General features: G+C 40.9%; 2 protein-coding genes across 2 annotated transcripts in view; one reads left to right on the forward strand and one right to left on the reverse strand.

Moving 5' to 3' along the window:
* Positions 1-25,664, reverse strand: part of LOC145114467 (Guanylate-binding family protein) — a 194,096-nt gene that overhangs the window by 135,190 nt on the left and 33,242 nt on the right. The gene's annotated exons all lie outside the window — the stretch shown is intronic.
* LOC145114466 (3-ketoacyl-CoA synthase 20-like) lies at positions 23,503-25,141 on the forward strand. Its single transcript, XM_079050480.1, has 2 exons — positions 23,503-24,200; positions 24,285-25,141. Exons 1-2 carry the CDS (start codon positions 23,613-23,615, stop codon positions 25,089-25,091), a joined length of 1,395 nt encoding a protein of 464 aa, XP_078906606.1. The 5' UTR covers positions 23,503-23,612; the 3' UTR covers positions 25,092-25,141.

Consider the following 25,664-nt stretch of genomic DNA (forward strand, 5'->3'; position numbering starts at 1 on the left):
ATGAGGAAGTTATGATTTTTCTAAGTTTCAGCTTAGCAGTAGACAGCTAAAAACTCGAATTTTAGATCGAGTGATTTTTAGCCGATACAACCTAAACAAGAATCGAAGGTCTCGTAAATAGTAGTACAACGGTAAAAAGACAGACGAAAACGGACGTCTGATGAAGAAGTTATGAATTTTTAACGGATTTCCTGTCCCGGTTTGTTAAAAATAATAATATAAAAATTAAAGTAAAAACTAGCCAACGAAGTCTAAACGAAAGTTGTAGAGCGTAATTTTACCTACGCGTGCATATAAAGAACGTCGAAAACGGAGCCTGTATGTGAAAGTTATGGATTTTAGAAGTTCGGGGCACACAAATCAAGAAAAGTCTGAAATCCGAGGAATTCCGCATGGCTGGTGTTCGGCCACGTCACCCTCGCCTCGCCTGCTGACCCGTGTCCGATGCTGATGATGAGTCCGAAGCGTGGCCCAGTCCGAGACCGACGCGTGTCTGCCTCGTGTCAGCTGCTGATACGACCGAAGGGAGGTCCAACCGAAATCAGGCGCGTGTCGCATCCGTGGAGGTGTCCGAAGCGAGCCACGTCTCGCCTACAAGCTTCCGACGCGCCTTCGCATCCGAGCCACCTCCGAGCCTCGCAGCTGCTGCATGGAGTCTTCTTAGCCACTGAACTTCGGTCTCGCACCCTATAAATAGGGGGGTTGCGAGATCTCCCGGCTAGATTTGGAAAATTGCCACTTTTCACCCCTTAAACAATATTTTTACCATTGTGCAACAGGAGCCGATCCTCGAACAATCGGAGGAAGGAAACTACAGTAGGTCAGTGGGCCAAGCTGATCCGCCAGTAAATAGAAGAAACGGACAAGATGATGGAGTCAAGAGAAACGGATGCAAGTATAAAGATTTTCTGACTTGCAAGCCATCGACTTTCACTGGAAAGGAAGATCCGATCGGAGTCATGGATTGGATCTCAGAAATGGAGTTAGCTTTTATGACATGCGGTTGCAGAGGCAAGCTGCAAACCACTTTTGCAGTATGCCAGTTCCGAGGAGGAGCAGTACGCTGGTGGAACACCCTGGGGAAGACCTTGATCCCCAATAAGCCCCTGCAGCTGACATGGGCGGAGTTTTTAGTACAATTTAAGTGCAAGTACTGCTCAGCCCAAAACTTGCTCGAGCTAGAGAACCAGTTTCTGACCCTGAAGAAGGGAAGCATGTCAATCGATGAATACACAAACAACTTTACAGAGAAGATGGAGTTTGCCTTGCGTCTTGTCCCGGATGAGCTGACAAATATCGACAAGTACGCTAAGGGACTCCCATGGGAGTACGCGGTGCCAGTGCGTCAGGCACATACTCTGGAGGTAGCTATCTGGGCTGCCAAATCTGTGGAGGATATGATTAAAGGAAGGGCTGCCAGCAAGGTTGAGGTTGGCGAGAAGAGAAAATTTGAAGGGTCTGCTAAACCCAACAATAAGAAAAGCAAGTTCGGTTCAAAGAAGTTCGGGGGAGGAAATGAATGAAAATGGTGCGAGAAGTGCAAGAAGAAGCACTCGGGAAAATGCAGTGAGGAAGTGACCTGCTACAAGTGTGGGAAAACGGGGCACTATGCCAATGAGTGCACCATCATCAAGAGGGTGTGCTATGAGTGCCGTGAAGAAGGGCATATTGCTAAGGATTTCCCGAAGAAGAAAGACGCGGCAAGGCCCAACATTCCACCAAAGCCGAAGGCGAGAGCCTTCCAGATGACGCTCGAGGCTGCAAAGGAGACAGCAGACGTCGCTTCAGGTACCTTTCTTGTAAATGGATTGCCTGCCAATATACTATTTGATTCCGGAGCCAACTACTCCTTTGTGTCGCATAGATTTGGTGGGAAATTAGCATTGCCTTTAGAAAAACTTGATAATGCCCTAATTGTGGAAGTTGCCAGTGGCAAGTTCGTACCTGTTAGTAACCGTATTAGGAACATCGTCATCGACCTAAACGGAAACGAATTCCACGAAGAGCTATTACCCATAAAGTTGAACGGTTTCGATATCGTTTTGGGTATGGATTGGCTTAGCACCAACGATGCTGAGATTCAATGCCGAAAGAAGATAGTAAGGGTAAACCCACCCGGAAAAGAGTCATTTATGGTGTACGGGGACAAAGGCCGAGTAAATTCTGGAATCATCTCCCTGATGAAAGCCAGAAAATGTTTGTCCAAGGGATGTGCATCATACTTGGCATTCGTAATCGATGCTAAGAAGGAAAAGAAAGAGGTGCAGAATATACCGGTCGTGTGTGATTATCCGGAAGTCTTTCCCGAAGATCTTCCCGGATTGCCCCCTGATCGACAAGTAGAATTTCGTATCGACTTGTTACCAGGAACGACGCCGATAGCAAAAGCACCGTATCGATTAGCACCAACAGAGATGAAAGAACTTATGACACAACTTCAGGAGTTATTGGACAAAGGTTTTATTCGACCTAGTTCATCACCCTGGGGAGCCCCGGTGTTATTTGTAAAGAAGAAAGACGGGAGCATGAGAATGTGCATCGATTACAGAGAGCTGAATAAAGCAACAATAAAGAATAAGTACCCGTTGCCGAGGATCGATGACCTGTTCGATCAGTTGCAAGGTTCGAGCTATTTCTCGAAGATCGATCTTAGGTCAGGATACCATCAACTAAAGGTGAGAGAGCAGGATATCGAAAAGACTGCGTTCAGAACAAGATATGGACACTATGAATTTTTGGTTATGTCGTTCGGACTAACCAATGCCCCAGCAGCTTTCATGGATTTGATGAACAGGGTTTGTAAACCATACCTTGATAAATCCGTGATAGTATTCATAGATGATATCTTGATTTATTCGAAAAGCAAGCAAGAGCATGACAAGCATCTGCGTGAAGTGCTAGAAGTTCTGAAAAAGGAGAAGCTGTATGCAAAGTTCTCCAAATGTGAATTTTGGATTCAAGAAGTCCAATTTTTAGTTCATGTGGTTAACCAAGAAGGAATAATGGTTGACCCAGCAAAGATTGAAGCTAAGACACCGCAAGGAAGATTATGTGCGGGGTTTAACTTATGTATTTATTCATTTTTAGAGAGGTACTCGACGAGTTGGTGGCCCTAACTCGTCGAGTAGAAGGAAGATTATGCGCGGGGTTTAAGCTGTCTACTCGACGAGTCAAGAGCCCTTAACTCGGCGAGTAGATCGGCCAGAATGAAACCCTAATTTCGGGGTTTTGCACCCTATTTAAGCATCTTAATCCCCACCCATTGGCCTCATTTACAGCCTCCTTGTCCCAAACCCTAATCCATGAAACCCTAGAGCATCTTGTGAGTGTGTGAACCATTTATAAGCAATCTTTTGTGTTCTTTAAGCTTGAAGAAGAAGAAGGAGTTGGAAGGCTCAAGAGGAAATGAGTAGATCCAGAAACTACACTTCTTTGGCTACATTTTATGGTAATCAAGTTTCTATCTTGACCTCTAGTTTATTAGATCTCTTCCTTCCCCTTTTATGAAGAGATCAGGATGACTACATGGCCCACTACTAAGCTTCGTGCTTACAGTTTTCAGTTTTGGTTTCAGGTATTTCCGCTAGTAAGGGGAAGAGATCAGGATGACTATATGGCCCACACCACTGTTTTTAGCCTGGGAGGATTCACTCTGATTTATGATATATGATTTGATACATTGACAAATTTGATGATGTTTTGAGATACATGACTATGATTTTTATATGATAGATATTATTGATGGTTTTTATTATTGATTTAAAACGAAAATTTTTGGTCTATATTTTTGGGATGTTTCACTTGAGTTACAGAAACTCAAAGAAAAACTCTATTTTCTCAAAAAATCTCTTTCTGTATTAAAAAGGGAAAACACATGTATCTCTCTGACCTATAATTTTCTTCACATTGAAAAAGAAAAAGTTGTTGATCATGCTAAATGCATTCAACTTATTTTGAAAAATTGGGCCTCTTCTCACTTCAATGCCACAAGAATTATAAATGTTCAGATCCCAGATCAGTATGAGAAAATTCTTGGAGATGACATAGAAGGTGCAGTTTCCTTAACCAAAGTTTTTGAAACTAAACAAACCTTATATACAATTGACTGTTTAAAAGAAGAATCTAAGAGTAGATTTGTGAGTTCTTATTTTATAAATCAAACTTTAATTAATGCTCACTGATATACTAATTCTAACGGAATTACCAAATGTGTTTCTAAATTATCTGCTCTTGATCCTTCTCACTAACCTTCTCATTATGAGTATGTTCTTCCCTCCACTAAGATTTTGCTAAAGTTTCCTATATGTAATGGTGAAGTTCATTCTGTAAACGAAATTCTTAGCATGTTTCCTCAATGCTCAGTAAGCAATTCTGAACCTGAAGATCAATCAAATTCTTCTACCTCAAATTACTCTTCAATGCATCATGAGCCTCATGACAAGGTAGTATATGAGCATACCATCGATGACATTCCTTGTTCTAGAACTAAAACAAGAAATATTAAATCAAATAATCAAAGTTCTTCGGATTCTTCAGTTGAAAAGAAATCAAAATCTAATGCTAAAGGAAAGAATCCAGGAATCAAAGTTTGTTATCGATGTGGTGATGCTTCTCACAAAGTTAGCGAGTACACCTTTGAAAAGAATTTCATTCGCGCTGACAACATCATGACTCGCAATGATAAGTGGATCAAAAAGGGAAACTCGTTGAACTGTTTCCCTAAAGATTATTATAATATCTTTTCTTGAGTGACCCAATCCAAGTGGGACAATGTATATTGTGTGTATACTTTTGTTTCTTTTGTGTCAGGGCTTATTGTATATTTTAGTTTCAGGGGTAAAGAGCATATTTGGTATTTAAACAGTGGCTGCTCAAGACATATGACCAGATTCAAGTCATTTTTGGAAGACTTCATAAAGAAGGATGGTCCGACTGTTACGTATGGAGATAATGGCAATGGAGTTACAAAGGGATATGGATCCATCAAGTGCAATTATGTTGTTTTCAAGAATGTCTCTTATGTGAAAGGTCTTCAGCATAATGTCATTTCAATCAGCCAACTGTGTGACGCTGGCTATGAAGTTCTCTTTAACAAGAGAGAAAGAAAGGTTGTTGATCAAAGGAGTGTAACTGTTCTCTTTACAAATCGACATAATAACATCTATGTTTTTTATATGTTTTCTGCTGACAACTCTCTTCGTCGCTGCTTCTTCTTTTGTGCTCAGTCTCATCTAAATTGGTTGTGGCACAAGAGGTTATCACATCTGAATTTCAAGAACATATCGAAGATCTCGGGGAATTAGCTTGTAAGAGGAATTCCCAAGATACAATTTTTCAAGGATAAGCTACGCTCAGCGTGTGAAAAGGGAAAGAAAACCAAGTCTTCCTTCAAACCAAAGTCCTGTTCTTCCATTATCAAACCTCTTCATCTTCTCCACATGGACCTTTTTGGACCAATTTCGGTTAAGTCAAGAGCTGGAAGGAAATACACTATCATCATTGTGGATGAATTTTCAAGGTTTACATGGGTAGTCTTTTTAAGAAAGAAGAGTCATGTCGCTGATAAAATCATTGCTCTCATCAAACAGTGGGAAGTTCTTTATGATCACAGAGTAAGGTAATTACGTAGTGATCATGGGATTGAATTCAGACACTCCTTTATGGAAGACTTTTGCTCAAACTCAGGAATTTCTCGGAACTTTTATGCTGTTAGAAATCCCCAACGCAATGGTATTACAGAGAGAAGAAACAAAACTCTCATCGAAGCTGGAAGAACTATGGTCGTTGAAGCTGATCTTCTTTTGTCTTTTTGGGTTGAAGTTGTCAATACGACGTTTTATACCCAAAACCGATCCATCATTATTAAGCGCCATGGGAAAACTGCTTATGAGCTACTGAAAGGAAGGAAACCGGACATCTCATATTTTCATGTGTTTGGATGTGTTTGTTACATCTTAAATCAAAGAGATCAACGTTCGAAGTTTGAAGCTAAAGCTGATGAAGGAGTACTTCTAGGTTACTCTAGTATATCCAAGGCCTTCACGGTATTCAAGATTTTAATTCAAACTATTGACGAAACATCTCATGTCACCTTTGATGAAGACTCGTTCATTCATGATCGATTTGATCTCCCCTCATCAATTCTGAATGAACTTACTTACAGTCCTTCAGACCATGTTCCTGAGTTCTTGCCAAGTGAAACTGAGCCTGGTGTCCCAAATGTTGATCAATTAATCAGTTCACAACCTATATCTGAAGATCAGGCTGTCATCCCTGAAGAAGCTGAACCATCAAATCAGGAAGACTTTGCTTAAAGTAATACAAATGAAAGTTCTAATGCAAAAATTCTTCGAGATCATCCTAAATCTCAAATCATTGGAGATGTAAATTCTAGGATTCTCACCCGTAGAAGAGTTAGCAGCAACTTCTGCATGTTTATTAACTTCATCTCAATGATTGAACCAAAGAATGTTGTTGATGCATTAAAAGAAGCTGACTAGATCTAGGCTATAGGTGAATGAATTTTAACGCCATAGTGTGTGGACTCTTGTTCCAAAGCCTCAAGGGAAGAATATCATTGGCACTCGCTGGGTTTTCAGGAACAAAATGGATGAGAATGAGATTGTGATAAGAAACGAAGCTAGACTTGTGGCTTAAGGTTTCTGTCAGCTTGAAAGGCTAGACTATGATGAAACATTTGTTCCTGTTGATAGACTTGAAGCAATTCGCTTGTTTCTTTCCTTTGCTTCTTTCAAGAACTTAAAATTCTATCAGATGGACGTCAAGATTGATTTTTTACATGGAGATCTTCAAGAAGAAGTTTTTATAAAGCAACCTACAGGGTTCGAAAGTGAAGAGTTTCCAAATCATGTGTATCATCTTGATAACTTCCACAGAGGAATGGGTAACGGTTGCACCTTGTCGTGGGGTCTCTGATGCTCGGCCTTGACCTTTCTACAAGTCAAGCACCGCTCAACAAACCAAGAAACTTCCCTCTTCATACAGGGCCACCATTAAATCAATCTCAAATCTCAGTACATCTTCGTAGCCCCCGGATGGATAGAAAACTTAGATTTATGCACCTCCTCTAAAATCGACTGTCTCACCCCACCTGACGTCGGAACCCAAACTCTACCAAACTACGTCAACAACCCCCGACTGTCTCTAACAAATAAAGGAATTTGTCCTCTAATCCGCTCGATCTTCTAATTCTCTTTTTTCAATCCCTCAACCCGAGCCTCCTTGATCAAATCCATCAGAAGCGAAGTGACAATCATCCTCAAACAAATGTATCGGATAGATGAGCTTACCGCCTTACGGCTCAAAGCATCAACCACCATATTGGCCTTCCTGGGGTGGTACAGGATCTTGCAATCATAATCTTTCACCACATCCAACCACCTCCGCTGCCGCATATTCAAATTTGGCTGATCCATCAAATACTTCAAATTTTTTAGGACGGTGTAGATAGCACACCGAACCCCGTACAGATAGTGCCTCCAGATCTTGAGGGCAAACACCATAACCCCCAATTCCAAATCATGCATGGGGTAATTCGCCTAATGAGCCTTCAGCTGCCTCGAAGCATAAGCAATCACGTGACCTCTCTGCATAAGAACAACTCCCAAACCCGAAATAGATGCGTCGCAGTAAACCACAAAGTCATCCAAACCCTTGGGTAGCATTAGAATCGGTGCCTCACACAATCTCTGCCTTAGAGTCTCGAAGGCTAACTGTTGATTAGGCCCCCACCGGAAGGTCACATTCTTCTTTGTCAGGCGGGTCAGGGGCATAACAATCTTGGAGAAATCCTGAATAAATCTCTGATAATACCCCGTACAATCCAAGAAACTCTTAATCTCCGATGCGGTCCTCGAGACCTCCCAACGCATCACAGCCTTGATCTTGAACGGGTCCAACAAGATTCCCTTCTGGTTGATGATGTGCCCCAAAAGTTGCACCTTACGCAACCAAAACTCACATTTGGAGAATTTGGCATAAAGCCTCTCCCTCCTCAGGATCTCCAACACCTCTCGCAAGTGCTGCTCATGCTGATCCTTGGTCTTGGAATATAACAGAATATCATCAATGAAAACAATCACAGATCGATCCAACATCGGCATGTAGACCCGGTTCATAAGATCCATGAACGCTGCTGGGGCATTGGTGAGCCCGAAAGGCATCGCCACAAACTCGTTACGACCATAACGAGTTCTAAAGGTTGTCTTCTGCACATCCTCATCCCTGACCCTCATCTGATGGTATCCTGACCATAGATCAATCTTGGAAAACCAAGATGCACCCTGAAGTTGGTCAAACAGATCATCAATCCTCGGGAGTGGGTAACGGTTTTTCACCGTTAGCTTGTTCAACTCCAGATAGTCGATACACATCCTGTGAGACCCGTCCTTCTTCTTCACAAACAAGATCGGTGCTCTCCACGGAGAACTGCTCGGTCGGATAAAACCCTTGTCTAGCAGCTCCTGCAGCTGCGTATACAACTCCTGCATCTCAGGCGGTGCTAGGCGATACGACGCCTTGGCTATCGGAGCCGAACTAGGCATCAAATCAATCTGAAACTCGACCTGCCTCTCGGGAGGCACTCCCGACAACTCCTCGGGAAAAACATCAGAAAAATCCCGCAAAATGGGTACCCTGCTCAACTCTGTTGTGGCCTCAACCCGTGCATCCGAAACATAAGCCAGAAACCCAGAACATCCCTGCTGTAAAAATCTCATGGCCCTCGCAGCTGAATAGAGAGCTTGTCCATGCGAAGCTCTCTCACCAGTAATACTTAGTTCTCCCCCACTTAGGGTTCGGACTCTCACCAACTGCCATTCACAATCAATCACGACCCCATTGGGGCCCAACCAATCCATCACAAAGATCACCTTTGATCCTCTCAAGGGAATCGGTACCAAGTCAATAGGAAACCTCTCACCGAAGATGTTTAGGACACACCCTCGAAAAACCCTCGAAGCACTCATGGTACGGTCATCCACAATTTCCACCTCTAGAAGGGAACTTAAAGTTCTCAGAGCGTCTCGATACTTCTTGCTGAGCGTAAGAGACACGAAGGATCGGGTAGCCCCGAATCAAACAGTACATGAGTAGACAAACCATTGACCAAAAAGGTCCCTATACAAGATCATAATAAACATAAGAATAAATAAATGAACAATAAAAGATAAGGCTAGAACACATACCAGTCACAACATCCGGCGCTGCACATGCCTCGTCGGTGGTCAACTGGAAAGCCCTGCTCTTCACCACAGGGGCCTCCGCCTTGCAGTGGCAGCCGTCGGTAATCCTCAAGGTGGTTGGCATGGGCGCCACCACTGCTACTCCAGACAATCTCGAACAATCGACCTTTTTATGGTCGTTCTGATTGCAATGGAAACAAATCAGATCCTTTTTGGGGCAATCCCTGCTCATGTGGTCCGACTGGCCACAACTGTAACATATTGAGCCTGCTGCTCGACAAGCTCCACTATGCGGCTTGCCGCACTTGGCACAACGGCCCCAGCCCTGCTGGGCTCTGATGTGGGTATAGTAGGTCTTGGGCCTCTTGGCCGAACCCACAACTGTCTGAACCTGCTCCGGCTTCCGCTTCTCCCGGAGCTCCAACTCAATCTCCCGCTCGCGGGCCTTCTCGATCATGTCATTCAAGGTATTACACCCCGAGAAAATCACGAACTCCCTAGTGTCATCCGTCAGCATAGCATGATATCTCTTCTTCGTTATCTCCTCATCCACAACATACTGCGGAACCAACAAGGCCCTTTCCCTGAATTTGGCAGTGATCTTCGCCATAGTCTCTATAGTATGGCAAATGTCCTGAAACTCACTCGCCAGCTGTTGCACCTCTATATCTGGTGCAAAATCTCTCTGGAATCTCTGAACAAAGTCCCCCCCATGTCATCTCAACCATCCATGTTGTCCCCACGGCTCAGGTAACCTCCTCCCACCAGTTCCGTGCCCTGTCCCTCAGCAAGCATGATGTGAAACCCACCTTTCCCCCATAGGGAAAAAGCTTGTTCGTTGAGCATTCTCCATGTCAGCGATACAATGTCGGCTAGCAATGGGGTCCTTAACCCCAAATAACTTAGGCACTCCACACACCTTGAATTCCCGTAAAAAGGAAGCTTGAGCCCCAAACTGACCCGCAACAATCTCGGCTGGAAATGACCTAAGCCGCTACTCCATGATCTCCAAAATCCCCTCCTTGACGGTACCGAAAATCACAGGGGTAGGGTCAAGTATGCCGTAAGTAACCTCGGTTGCGATAAGCTCATGCATCCTCTCATCAATCGGTTCAATGCCTGAACTTGAACCCGAACCAGAGCCCGAACCTGAACTTGAACCTCCGCGAGTAGTCATCACCATCCTCAAACTGAAAAATACAACATAAAAGCAATCAATCAAAGAGATTTGAGGGGAATCATTAACACCAGCCTCCTTAGAGTTCCCAGATCTGCACTTGTCTCGGGTACAGGTCCTATGTTTCTAGTAGTACGGGCCTAATATTACCTTCCACACATACCTGTACTATCCCTAAGGCCAATCTGATTACTCTAAGTTACCACACTACAACCACAACTACTTATGCTACACATCATACACATCATAGACTTTTCTAGAAACCCTCAACCTCTACCACTAGCAGTACCAAGAACCTCAATCAACATCGCTGGTTGCCCTATGCATGCAAGTTGTACACAAAATAGGATCGCATAGACTGTCAAATGAAGATTCTACCCAAAATCCACAACCAAACAAGGAACATGAAATGAGGCCAAACCGATCATTCTAGGGCTATACAGTCCTAAGCATATACAACTTTGAAAGCATACACATAGCAAATAACTGAGTTGATATCAATTCCAAGTAATACATAACATCAAATTCTATCGAGCTATAAGGCATCACACAACTCAGGCAGTTCTATGATCTTATTCCTGAAGGTATCCTTAACCCTAGTCTAGCATGCAGTTCACATATCAAGCATACTAATCACAATACATAAATATGGCTAACTTGGGAAACACTTACTTGAGCTCGGTTGATTGCACACATTGCACTCCCCTCTTTCTTAAAAGAATCTTTTTCAAAATTTCAAGTTCTTTTTCTTTTGAAAAGATTATGATTTCCTCAGTTTGAGTTCTGACACACCCGAAATTGTGTCTGAATCCCTCAAACCAAGGCTCTAATACCAACTTGTAACAACCCAAAAACCAGAATAAAATTGTAACGCCCCGTTCCTCGTACGCATTTAATCTATTAAAATATTCATTTTGTAAGAGCTACTCGACGAGTTGGTAGCCCTAACTCGTCAAGTAGATGCCAGTTTGGACGCGGGGTTTAAGTGGTCTACTCGACGAGTCGAAGCCTGGACTCGAAGACTAGGTCTATCATGAGGAAACCCTAATCTTCATGGTTTGTACCCTATTTAAACATCATATCTGGCCTCCACCCCAGCCTCTATCACCTCCAAACCCTAATCTCGAAACCCTAATCCATCTTGAGTGATTTTGAGCTAGTTCTTGCCATTTTGAGTGTTATTGTGCCTTTTGAAGCTTGTGGAAGAAGAAGAAGATAGAAGGCTCAAAAGGGAAGAAGTAGATCCAGGAGCTACACTTCATTTACTGCATTTTCTGGTAATCAAGTCCCTAACTTGTTCCTTCTTCTCTTAGATCTATCTGTTTACATTTTATGAAGGAATTGGTTCAAGAACCTTATCCCTTGGGATTGGTACGTCCCAAGTGATGTATATCTCAGATCTGGGGTCTAGGAAGGGTTCCATGGCATAAAGGTGCAAACTTTATGACCATGGAGACCCCATGCAAGTTTATATGCAAGAACATGGCCTTTTTAGCCCAAAAAGACCATGCATGGGAGGAAAGCTCGGGACTTTACATGTCCCACAGATGATAAGAGCCTAGATCTAGTGTATTGTGCTTTGGTTTATGGTATTATGGCTTGTGGACCAAGTTTTATGTCTTAAAGAAGTTAGGGTTTGGGTTAAACCCATTAGGAAGGAATAAGGATGGGTAAAGTTGGAAACTTTACCCTTAAGAGTGCATTCCAGTATGTAGATGAAGTTTGGAACATAGATCTGAATGGTAGGAGCTTAATGCTTTGAGATGGCTTAATCAGACAGGGGAACTCGCTGAGTCTAGTGAAGGACTCGACGAGTTGAAGCAGGTTGTCCCAATTATTATGACAGCAGGAACTCGACGAGTCTGTTAAGGGACTCCACGAGTTGACTCAGTTGACCACGAGTTTAAGCATTCAGGGACTCTCCGAGTTGGGAGATAACTCGACGAGTTGGGTTGAATGGGAGTTGACCTTGACTTTGACCAGGGGTAAAATGGTCATTTTACCCTAAGAGAGGATTAGCAGTTTCTGATTAAGTGTTATTATGGAATTGATAGCCGGAAAATCACCGGAGCAGCAGACAGAGATTCCTCACTTGATTTTTCAGCAGTCATTCTTGCGAGGTGAGTTTCCTTTGGTAGGAACGGGTCTACGGCACCAAGGCCGGCCCGTATATGTGATATGTTGGTAGCTGAGTGTGGGCGAGGCCCAAATCTCATAGTAGCTTAGAGTGGGCGAGGCCAAATGCTTATTGTATTATTTGAGTATAGATATGTGATTGTTTGGTAGATATACTTGTTGTCTGTGTGATACTTGTATGCATGTTAGACAGCGGAGTGTGGGCGGGGCCCGTATCTCCTAGTTGCAAGATATTTTTATGGTATGTGGTAGTTTGGGGAACTCACTAAGCTTTGTGCTTACAGTTTTCAGTTTTGGTTTCAGGTACTTCCACTAGCAAGGGGAAGGGCTCGGGATGATCGCATGGCACACACCACAGTTTCAGCCTGCGATGTTTAGACTCTGATATTTTCATATGATTTGATACAGTATTTTGACACGATGTTTTGAGATACACGATTTATGGTTTTCTTTATGATGATGGATGACTTATGGTTTTATTATAAATGATTTTTTTAAAGAAATTTTTAGTCTGTAATTTTGGGATGTTTCAAAAATTTTCATTTTTAAATAAACACAAGAGTTACAATAATCATATTGTTCCAAAACCAACCCATAATAATAATCTCAAATCATTAGAGTATAATATCAAAAATGCAGAAAATAGTGAGGAGTGAATGCTGCGCCATCAAGTCGGGCCCTTCCCTTTAGTACCGGAAATACCTGAAATCACAAATATAAACTGTAAGCAAAAGCTTAGTGAGTTTCCCAATCATACCACATACATAAAGCATATAAGTGCCATGGGCTACCCCCATGGTCTTTTCACGCAATGTCGAGGGCCAAATCCCGGTCTTACATATGAGTGTCATGGGCTACCCCCATGGTCTTTCCTTGCGATGCCGAGGGCCAAATCTCGGTCTTACACACAAGTGCCATGGGCTACCCCCATGGTCTTCCATACAATTATCACAAAGGCAACAACATTCTACGTAACAAGAAATGGGCTGACATTTGTGCCTTCGACCCATGAACATGGTGAGAAAACTCACCTCAACTGCTGAAATCCCAAACAAACGCTTGGGCTACTAGACTGGATAAATTCCCGTGCTAACTAAACAAGAAAGTCCTAAAAATAATTGGGTCAAAATCTAGACTAAGAATTACAACACTTGACTAATGTCCAAAGGGAGATGGGTCAAACTAGACTTTAAGCCCAATAAAATCCAAAGCCCAAGCCCAAGGATCATCCAAGATCCAATAGGAGTCCATCAGCTGAAGTGGCCCAACCAAAGGAAGTCCAAGGCCCAAACCCAACAAGAAAGCCCATCAATTTGGACCGAAAACACATATCAAGCTTATATGGGCCGTACGCTCGACGCACACAATGGTACGCGCAGTGTACTAGGGAAAAACAGAAAGTCGTGACTAGGGAGGCAGTACATGCGACGTACAGGAAGTACGCACGGCATACGCGGCCCCCATGCAAACCATGCAAAAACGTTTTAAAGCCTTAAGACCAAGCGACTAAAACTCAGATCTGAAACCATTAAGACCATTAAGGCCATAGAGTTGCAAACTTTATGCCTTTGGGTGGATACAAGAAGCCCAAACTCTGAAACCTAGCTTATATCACCCCATCCTACACTCTAACTCTTGAATGTGGACTAAACAAGGTCCAAGCTTGCACCTTTATGATATAAGATGTCTAGAAACGTCTAAAAATACAACTCGGAGGCTTAGGGGTAGCTCATACTCACCAATATCTAAACTTTAGGGATAAGATAGAATAAACTAGCCTCAAACTAGAACTTAATGAAACACAAACCAAGTTTGGAGCTTTATACCTCCTAGTGGTGCAAAATGAAGAGGAGATGTTGGATCTAAAGTTTTGAGGGCAAAGCTTCCTTCTTGAATAACCTTCTTCACAACCAAAAGCACACACTATCACTCAAAAAGCTCCAAAATGATCAAAAAGCACTAGGGTTTGCTAAGAGGGTTGAGAAAGGGAATGGAGGCTGAGCTAGTGGAGGGTCTTGGGCCATAAAGGAGGTTTAAATAGTGCACAAACCCTAATTCTTAGGGTTTTGGTCTGAGTCACATACGCCCTACGTACTGGAGTACGCGCAGCGTACTCTGTAACATCCCCAAAATCATGACCAAAGAATTCATTTTTAATTATTAAATAAACCATAGTTACCAAAATCATTTCATCCAAAAACATAAGTCATTGTATCAAATCAGAGTTTCATATCAAAACACATGTCAGTATATCAGAGTAAAAACATCTCATGCTAAACAAAATGGTGTGTGCACTGCAGTCATCCCAAGCTCTTCCCCTTGCTACCGGAAGTACCTGAAACCAAAACTGAAAATTGTAAGCACGAAGCTTAGTGAGTCTCCCCAAACTACCACATATCAGACCGAAGTCTGGCATCGGGACCCGCCCGACATCGGACCGAGATCCGGCATCGGGCCCCGCCCGGTATCGGACCGAAATCTGATATACATAAAAAATTTGTGAGACGTCGGTAATCCTCAACGTAGCAGGAGCAGGTGTCGCCACCTGTCCTGCTGCTGCTAAACTCGGGCACTGGGACTGCTTGTGTCCCCTCTGATTGCACTCGAAGCAAATCAGATCTGATACTATTGTGGTGGTGGTAGATGTACAGTCCCTGCTAACATGACCAGTTCGGCCGCACTTGAAACAGCCCGAACTTCCTTGATTCGATTACAGATCCTCTACTTTCAGTAGTTCGGGCCCATACTACCTTCCACATCTATCTATACTTTCCTCAAGAACTGCCTTGACTCCACCAAGTCCCTTTCACTACTACTGCTCTCTTCTAATATCATCCTAGGCTTGCCCTAGGGTAATCTCCGACCCAATCTTCGCCATCAGCTGCATAAGAAGTCCCTGTTATATCTCCCTAACTAGCTCGCGAATACCATTACATATCACTAAGACTAGATAATTCTTCGAATGAGAGGTCCTACCCTACAACGTTGGACTCAAACAAGAGCTGCGAAATAGAGCTAAACCTAACCTTCTGAAATTATTTAGTTCTCGTAATATGTAACTTGACGTATTCGTTTACTAGTTGGTTAAAGATAACTAGAACCCCTAAAAGCACAAAGCAAGCAGCATTCGAGCATTGAGTAAAAAAACCAAGCATGTCCTAATCAGGCCATCATATCACTGACTAATCAGTACAATCATGCAGTTCATAAAGCTCATACACATATAACAGGCATACAAGGCATCCTTCCTAGATCCTTAGCCCTAACCTAGCATGCAGTTGTAACGCCCGTGTTTCGGGGCTAAGCATTTGTAGATGATGTAATAGTCTAGGTCAACTGTTGTAACTCTTTTTGAAGTAATAAAGATGAATTTTTTGAGTATTATGTGAATTATATGAATTTATGTGATTTATACTTAATTATAAAGGTATAATAAATAAAGAATAAAAATTAGCATCAAAATTAAAGTGTGAGATAAACCCGATATCTTTACATAAAGTTGTAGTGGTCGAAACAAGGATTCCGGATATATAAGGAACGCCAAAATCCAAGTTATAACGAAGAAGTTATGGATTATCGAAGTTTCGCGGCAAAACCGGCACGACACCGGGAAACGTAAAAAGTGAATTTACGATAAAGGACTTTTTGGCCTTAGTAATCTAAACGAAAGTCGTAGAATATATTAAACCGAGAGCGTCCATAAAAAGAACGCCCAATTCTGACTTCGTATGAGGAAGTTATGAATTTTCTAAGATTTGGCTTAGCAGTGCACAACCCGAAACTCGAATTTTAAAACAAGCGGTTTTTGGCCTACGTGACCTAAATGAGAATTGAAGATCTCATTAATAGGAACTCAACGATAAAAAGAAAGACGAAAATGGAGTTCGTATGAAGAAGTTACGAATTTTACGCGGTTATTTAACAGTATAATCTCCTCCTAATGTTAAATTTAAGATCGGTCGAGAACTAGCCGATGGAATCAAAATGAAAGTTGTGGATTTTACTTTTACCTACGCGTGGATATAAAGAACGTCGAAAACGGAGCTCGTATGCGAAAGTTATGAATTTTTGAAAATCGGCTGATTTACACCCTGTGTGCGATGCCACGTGTCAGCACCCGGCTGTGCCTGGGTGTCTCCAGCTGGCTCACGACGTGAGCATCAAGAAACTCACGACGTGAGTGACCCTCCAGCCCCCTATAAATAATAGGTGAGGCCTCCACTCTTCCTCACACCTTCCAGCTTCTCTCTCTCTCTCTCTCTCTCTCTAGCCTCTAAAATACCCCTGAAGCCTAGGAAACCTCCCTAGCCCCCGAAGGAAGCCCCGGAGAGCCCGAAGGCTCCAAGAAAAAGAGTTTTTCGGTTTGAAACTCTGTCCGCGCGGAGCCCGGTTTTCAAGCAATCTTCCCGGTTTCGTCAAAGAAGATTATTTTTAAGAAGCGAAGTGATGTCCGAATCACTCCTTATCAGGTGAGTGTATAGTCACTTTAATCTTACACATAGATATGAAGTATTTTATATACATTATGTGCTATGTGCATATATATGTTATCTGTTTACCTGAGATGTTTGATGGATGAAAAATCTATACTTCTTTCTTTCAGATCTGAAACATTTTCATTCAGATCTACACTTTCTCATCTCAGATCTAAACTTTTTCTTCAGATCTAAATTGTATACTATGAGATCTATGTTGGATGAAAGATCTGAACGTCTTTCCTTCAGATCTAAACTTTTTCTTCAGATCTAGACCGTATATGTATTTTATGCTTTGAAAGTTATGCTGGATGAAAGATGTAAACATTATTTTTTTTTCAGATCTAGACTGTATAAATATTTTATGCTTTGAAAGTTATGCTGGATGAAAGATGTAAACATTGTTTTTCAGATCTGGACTGTGTATGTATTTTATATCTACAAATATGTTGGGTAGAACAATGAGTAGATGAAATAGATGATGTGTGTTAAAATGATGAGATGCCTCGATGTTTACGATGTTTAAGATGATCCAGTCGTCTAGCGGAGTATAGATGACGACCACAGACTTTTCTAGGCAGTCCAGTGGAACGCTAGCAGGCTCGCAACCTGTATGTGTTTTTGAAGATGTATTCCATCCCCCCCCCCCCCATGGTTGCCTTATTTGACATGTATTGCTGAGGAATTCCCTAAGCAGTATTGTCACCCCGAAGAAAAACCCTTAGGATAGGTCCCTTATAATAGATGCTTTAGGGACGTAAAGTGAGGATAACGGGAACGGGTAATCGGGTTAATGATTTGATGAAAATAAATAATGAACTTATAATTGTGGGTTGAAAACCCTATATGCTCACCAGGCTCCCCAGCCTGACCCACTCGGTTTTCTTGTATTACAGGTAGTGGCAAATGCATAGTTGGATGACTTGACGAGAGATTAGGGATTTTAGGCCAGTAGAGAATAAATGGGATATTGTAAGGCCTATGAGGCCAGATTGTGTTTTGTGGCCTATGATGTTTTTTTATGGTTTATGCTTATGATCTGTATTGATGATTGACATCCCGAGTTTTTTTAATGTAATGAAAATACATTTCTTTAAGAAATGCTTTGATCAATTTTTATCATATTTTGTTTTGGGAAATAATTCCGCAATACTTTTCTTAAGAAGTTACTCTGATTTTTATTAAAAAGCATAAATGAAATCGGTCTTTTCTGGCTGTAAAAATGGGGATGTCACAGCAGTGCTCATAAACATATCATAACATAACAAACTTGTATGTGTAATTTGGGAGAACTTAATTGAGCTCGGCTAATTGCATTCACCACACCCTTTTATCTTTTCAAAATCCTTTTTATAAAAATGGTTTTCTTTTCTTTTTGAAAATTTTCATACCAAGTCCTCAGTTTGAGTTCAGACACACCCGAGAGTGCGCCTGAATCCCTCAAACCAAGGCTCTGATACCAACTTGTAACATCCCAAAAATCATGACCAAAAATTTCATTTTTAATTATTAAATAAACCATAGTTACCAAAATCATTTCATCCAAAAACATAAGTCATCGTATCAAATCAGAGTATCATATCAAAACACATGTCAATATATCAGAGTAAAAACATCCTAGGCTAACAAAATGGTGTGTCCACTACAGTCATCCCGAGCTCTTCCACTTGCTACCGGAAGTACCTGAAACCAAAACTGAAAACTGTAAGCACGAAGCTTAGTGAGTCTCCCCAAACTGCCATATACCATACACATAATCACATAATAACATAACATGGCCCTTGCCCGCTACATCAGGCCCCGCCCGACATCAGACTGAAGTCAGGTATCGGGACCCGCCCGGCATCGGACCGAGATACGGCATCGGGGCCCGCCCGACATCGGAGCGAAATTCGGTATACATAATCACATATCAACAAATACACATAAACTTAATCACATAACATAAACATATAAACATTCCTCAGGCCCCGCCCGACATTAGACCGAAATCCGGAAACATATAAACATTCCTCGGGCTTTCCCCGGCATCGGACCGAAGTCCGGAAGCATACAAAACAAGCACATGCAAGAATCACAAAGACATCAAGCATACAAACATTCCTCGGGCTTTCCCCGACATCGGACCGAAGTCCAGAACATATAAACATATAAACCTACATCGGGCACTGCCCGACATCGAACCTAAGTCTGGCACATGCTAACATACATAAACGGGCCGACATTGGTGCCTTACACCCGTTCCAAGGAGGAAACTCACCTCGCAAAGCTGAATGTAGAACTCACGGTAAGGAGTCTCTAACGACTGCTCCAACGACTCCCTGAGCTGTCATTACCAACATAATACTTAATCAAAATCCAATAGTCCTTTAGATATCATTCTATACCCAAAACCCCTTCACGGGTCAACCTTAGTCAAAGTCAAAGTCAAAGTCAACATTCTGGTCAAAGTCAACATTTTGGGTTGACTCAACTCGTCGAGTTCCATAAATCAGAAAACCCTGAAATCGCGATCCAACTCGTCAAGTTCCTCACGAACTCGTCGAGTTTCTCCTATCACAGAATCTGGACACCCCAACCCAACTCGTCGAGTTCTTCAGTCTGTTAAATTTTCTTAATGGATTAAGTCACTAATCTTCAGATCTAAGCTCCATACTTCGGATATGGACTGGAAATGTCCTTAGAAGGGTAAAGTTTCCAACTTTACCCGTTAATACCCTTCCCCAAGATATTTAGCTCAAACCCTAACTCTAAAAGATCTAGATCTTGATCCAAAAGCCATCAATACTTCGAGATATGGTGTACAAACATAGATCTGGACCTTAGAGGCTAGATGAACACGTAAATCCTTCAACTTTATCTTCATGCATGGCCCTTTGGAGCTTAAAAGGCCAAGATGGTAGTCTGAAGGTTGCATGGGGCTTCTATGGCCATAAAGTTTGCACCTTTATGCCATGAAAGCCCTTCAAGACCCTAGATTTGAAAGGGTATTAACTTGGGACATCCATTTCCCAAGGATCAAGGTAGTTGGACCAAAAACCCAATAAAAGTGTTAAGTAAGATATCTAAGCAATCATTTGGCAAGTTTGAGACTTGCTTACCAAAAAGTGACGAGGACGGGGTGAAGTTTCTAGATCTACAAACTCCTTCTTGATTCCTCAAACTTCTTCTTCTTCCACAAGCTTCAAACACACAAAACTCTCTCAAGGATGGCTCACAAACTCACACAAAGCATTAGGGTTTCGAGATTTAGGGTTTGGGACTTGGAGGTTGTAAATGAGGCCAAAATGGAGGGTTTAAGATGCTTAAATAGGGTGTAAACCCCGGAAATTAGGGTTTCATTCTGCCAGTCCTACTCGTCGAGTTGAGGCTCCCAACTCGTCGAGTAGACTTCAAAACCCGCGTCCAAATCCATTCCCTACTCGACCAGTTTAGGGCCTCCAACTCGTCGAGTTTCTACATAAAAATGAATAAATTTTTGAATTAAATACATACCAGGAACTAGGCGTTACATACTCACACGGAACCCGTTACACTAAGTGTACAAGGACGTACGCCCCGCGTACAAGAACAATACCAAAATTCAAGATTTTGTCTTCGAGGACCCAAATTGCAACAAAATCAAAACTCACGGGTTCAAAAGCAAACCTGATAATTCTAGATATTACACTCCTGCACTCATTTTCATGGATGCAAAGAACAACCATCAATGCAGTAAGTCTTGTTTTCATCTACTGACTCAAAATCTGATAAAACCTCGAATGCCCTCGTGTTGATCTTGAGGACATGATGGTTTTATGGATTCAAGTCAGTTAACTCATTGGTTACAAAGACTGATCTCTACTTCTCTTTTGCTATTGATAAATATGAAGCTCGGAATCCATATGCAACGTTTCAATGGTAAATGGCTTCATCACTTTTGATTTATAGTGAAATGTATTGTGTTTTGGTGTGTTTATCTTTACTTGTGTTTTCTTTTATATCCGGACTCGAAGGGTAGATATCTTGAAGAAATGAAATTAATTAATGAGTGATTAATTTAAAAGATCTATCTTTTATAATTCTATGCAAAAGATTTTCTGAAAATGCTATATATATATATATATATATATATATATATATATATATATATATTCTCTGAAAAAGACTATATATTCTTTTTTCTTTGTTTGACTAACTCTTTTGTTGTCTAATATTATTTATCATTTTATCACGTACCATATTAAATGAAATGATGGTGAACTGTATAGTTCTAGACTGCAACTTAACTCTATGATATAGAAGTTTAAAACACTTTTTGTGGATCAGTTAACATCGTCTATGATTTACGCTGATTACACCTCAGCATGACTGAGACAATCCATTCTTTCCTTCAAATTCTTCTCAATAAAACTTAACGATTCATTGTGATATACCACACACTGATAAAAGTTTGAAAGATTGTGCCGATGATTAGTCTATGTATCGTAGGCTATCACACGCACCAACCCATTCTTTCCCTTATATTCTTCTTTAGATCTTTATGATTCAGCATAATGTACCATACGCTGATGAAAGCTTGACAAACCTATGTTGATGGTTATGCTAAAACACCACAACTTATCACACACATCAAACCATTATTTCTATAAATTCTTCTTTAGAATTTCATGATTCAGCGTATGATACCAGACGCTGATGAGAATTCGAAAAATCTGTGTTGATGGGTATATCATTGTCTGTGATATATTACACGCACCTACCCACTCTTTCCCAATTATTCATCTATTAAGAAGTTAATGATTCACTGTATTAGACATACACTGATAAAACTTTGACACTCTTTACCGATGGGTACATTTCATACTAGAATGTATTACACGCAACATACTACTCTTACCCTTTTTCTTCTAATAAAAGTGACTAATGAGTCAACGTATGAAACCACGCGTTGATGAAATCTCGCAATACTATGTTAATGATTGGTAGTTCAAACCCATACTATCAGGAGACATCACAGTCCTATACTAGACTACAAATCTGCATCTCTGATACTCTCATCCAGTTCCATTCTACTGCTGATGTCAAAAAGGGGGAGAATAATCTTGCCAAAGCTGAAGAGACTACTAGATGTTCAGCCAAGCACAATCTAAGGGGGAGTCAAGCTGACATCAACACTATCTGTCGTCCGCTGCTTGATCATCATGAGAAGTCATTCATCTTCTTAAGGGGAGCATTCGTTAAAGTTGGAGAGTCAAAACTTCATTCTTATTCTCAGGGGGGCATTCGTTAAAGCTGAAGAGTTAAAACTTCACACTTATTCTCAGGGGGAGCACGAGCTAAAGAATTCATTGAAGATTAGTTTTGACATCATCAGATAGGGGGAGATTGTAAGGTCATACAATATGATCTGATGAGTCAAACACTCTACACATATGTCAGCGTCAGCGTCTTCTCAACTATCAACGTCAACTTATCAAGCTTATCAGCGTCAGCGCATAGTATAGTTATTTTATGTAATCATTTGTATATTAGGTAGTGATATAGATAAGTATAGAATAGATAGTAGATCCGATATCTTTGTTATGAAGATCGGTTCTTAGTATAGATAAGATACAATCCATTAAATCATGAGATTCATATGTATAGATTAGTATATAATCTACATTAAGGTAAACCCTAATGTAGAGAGTTCGGCTTTGTGTCAATCGTTTTTGTGACAACCCATTTTCTTGGTGAAGACAAAACCCTTTTTTGGTGAAAGAACAATTTGGAGAACTTTCTGTGTTATTTACTTTTGGTTCTTTATTTTCTTAGATTAAGTTTTACTTTCATCTTTATACTTGAAGTGTATCCGATCCATACAAACATTCAATATTATTAACTAAACTTTTATGATTAACTTTAAAACTTAAAGTTTGTAACAAAAATATCATAAATTTTTTACTAGTCTTCACTCGTTACTAGTGAATCCAAACATTACAAGCAAATTTTCAAAAGAAGGTAAACATCAAATACATTACTATTTTCTAAACATCGACCTTATAACATTTTACAAGCAAATTCATCTATTACATTTTCAGAATTAATAGTTTCAAGAAACTAGTTCTCAATCGAAGTCAAAGCCAAAACATTTAATCTCTACTGAGACGTGGTATATCGCAAATACGACTTTGAAATTTTGCTTTTCACAAAAAAATTTGCTTTTGAAAAAAAATTCTATCCACCGGTAGAACTATAGTATTGGGAACATGCAGTGTTAGACAAGAAATTCAATAATCATTTGTCATTTTTAGGATTTTTTTTTTTCTGGAACGACAAATGAGAGTAATATTTAGTATTGTGTGTGATGTATTATGTTCAACAATATTTAGTATGAATATGTGTATAAAGAAATATAAAAATACATTTTTAATATATAAATACCTTTAAAATGTATTTATATTTTAAAAATCTATTTTTTTACCTTAAAAACAATATTTATACATTTAGAAGTTTGATAAGCATGATAAGTGACTAGAGCTTCAGGCTTATAAAAGCTTCGTTAGAAAGCTTCCATAAAACTAACACCTGCCACAATATTTGGAAGCTTCAAACACATTCCATCGAAAAGATTTCTTGTGTACTTAAGTTCCAAACATCATGCCAATCATCTTCACTTTGAAGAATCTCCTGGAAGACCATTTCATTCCCGAAGCAAAACTTATGTTGATTACCTTACTCATATGTCTTCTTTTATTAGGTTTCTTCATCACCAGAAGAACTTCACGTGTAGTTTACTTATTAGATTTCGCATGCTACAAGCCTCCAGATGCTCAGAAGATCACAAAACAGTACTGCAGCGAGAAACTAAAGCACATGGGAAATTTTTCAGAAGAAACGGCGCAATTCATGAGGAAGATTCTAGACAAGTCGGGACATGGTGACTCAACCTACATCCCAGAAGTCTTCCTGAAAAACGATTCTGATCCATTTATGAAAGAAGCCAGAAGGGAAATAGAGATGTCTGTTTTTGGATCAATAGACAGGATGTTGGCTAAAACGGGGGTACGATGTGAAGACATTGGGATACTGGTTGTGAATTGTAGTCTTTATAACACTATGCCATCTCTTTCTAGCATGATTGTGAACAAATATAAGCTTAAGGAAAGCATCATCAGCTACAATATTGTTGGGATGGGATGCACTGCAGGACTAATTGCCATCGGCCTTGCTCAAAACCTCCTTCAGGTTAACTTTTTGATTATTATCTATCATGCTTTAACACTTCCGATACTAACTTATATCAGGACAACATAATATGATATATCACAGGTGCATCATGATTCCTATGCGTTAGTGATGACTACAGAGGGCATTACAGAGAATTGCTATGCTGGAGACGATCGTTCCAAGCTCCTTTCCAACGGCATCTTCCGCGTCGGTGGCGCGGCGATCCTCCTCTCCAACCGTCCCTCCGATCACAATTGCAAATACAAACTCCTACACACCGTACACACCAACAGATCAAGTTCCGACCTTTCGTACAACTGCATCTTTCAGGAAGAAGACGAAGCCGGGATTAGAGGCGTCACCATTACCAAAGACCTTTTCAAAGTCGCATCCACCGTCATCAGATCAAACGTAACCGTGCTCGGTAAGCAAATACTTCCGTTATCAGAAAAGCTTAGGTACCTAAAAAACAGCATTGCAAGAAAACTCCGGCCAACGGCGAATATCCAACCTTACATACCAAATTACAGCAATTCCGTCGAAGTATTCCTCCCGCACAGCAGCGGGAAGCCTATGCTAGACGCATTACAGAAAAACCTAGGGTTTGACGAGATCGCCATGGAACCTTCTAGAATGACGCTGTACAGGTTCGGCAACACCTCCAGCAGCTCCATTTGGTACGAACTGGCGTACGCAGAGGCAAAGGGTCGGGTCAAGAAAGGGTATCGGGTGTGGCAAATTGCACTCGGATCGGGTTTCAAATGTAGCAGTGTGGTGTGGCGTGCAATGAGGACCGTTGATTATGATGAGATGAATCCTTGGACGGACGAGATTGATGAGTTTCCTGTCGTCTTGGATTGTGATTGTGATGATGGACCATTACCCTATTTTTCTGAACACTCTAAATAGTATAAAACTATATATTTGTTATACAATAAAGTTAAAAATATTACCTTCAACTTTCAAGTTCAACTCAAACCTTGTTTATGGGCCTGAATCTTCAACGATCATACAAACATTTCGAGTGTATTAGACAAAATTGCAAAAATGTAAATTACAAAAATGTCGTGATTCACAAAATTATGTGATTTTGGTAAAAAAAATTTGATGGTGCATCATTGGTTAATTTTCGGATTTTTTTTTATTGAATTTGGTCCCTATAGATTTAAAATGACTTTTATGCCCTTATGATTTCTTTTTTCTATTTTTTGTATTTATATTAATGTTTTTAATCAATTAAAAATAAAAGAAAGCCGCGCGCACACACACACTCTCCCTCTCTCTCTCACACTCTTTTACTCTCTCTCACACACGCCATCTGCTACCTTTTCTTTCTATCTCTGTTACGGAACACACACACATACATATACTATCAAGGAACACATACACAAAATCTCCGCCTAGCATCACCGTTCGCAGCCAGCACCATCCATTGCCAACCACCTCCATCTCCTCCACCCTCACCCCACATCTTGCATTCCT

Source organism: Lactuca virosa, chromosome 5, assembly GCF_052849685.1.
Source record: "Lactuca virosa cultivar CGN04683 chromosome 5, Lactuca_virosa_CGN04683_v6, whole genome shotgun sequence".
In the NCBI taxonomy this organism is placed as follows: domain Eukaryota; kingdom Viridiplantae; phylum Streptophyta; class Magnoliopsida; order Asterales; family Asteraceae; genus Lactuca; species Lactuca virosa.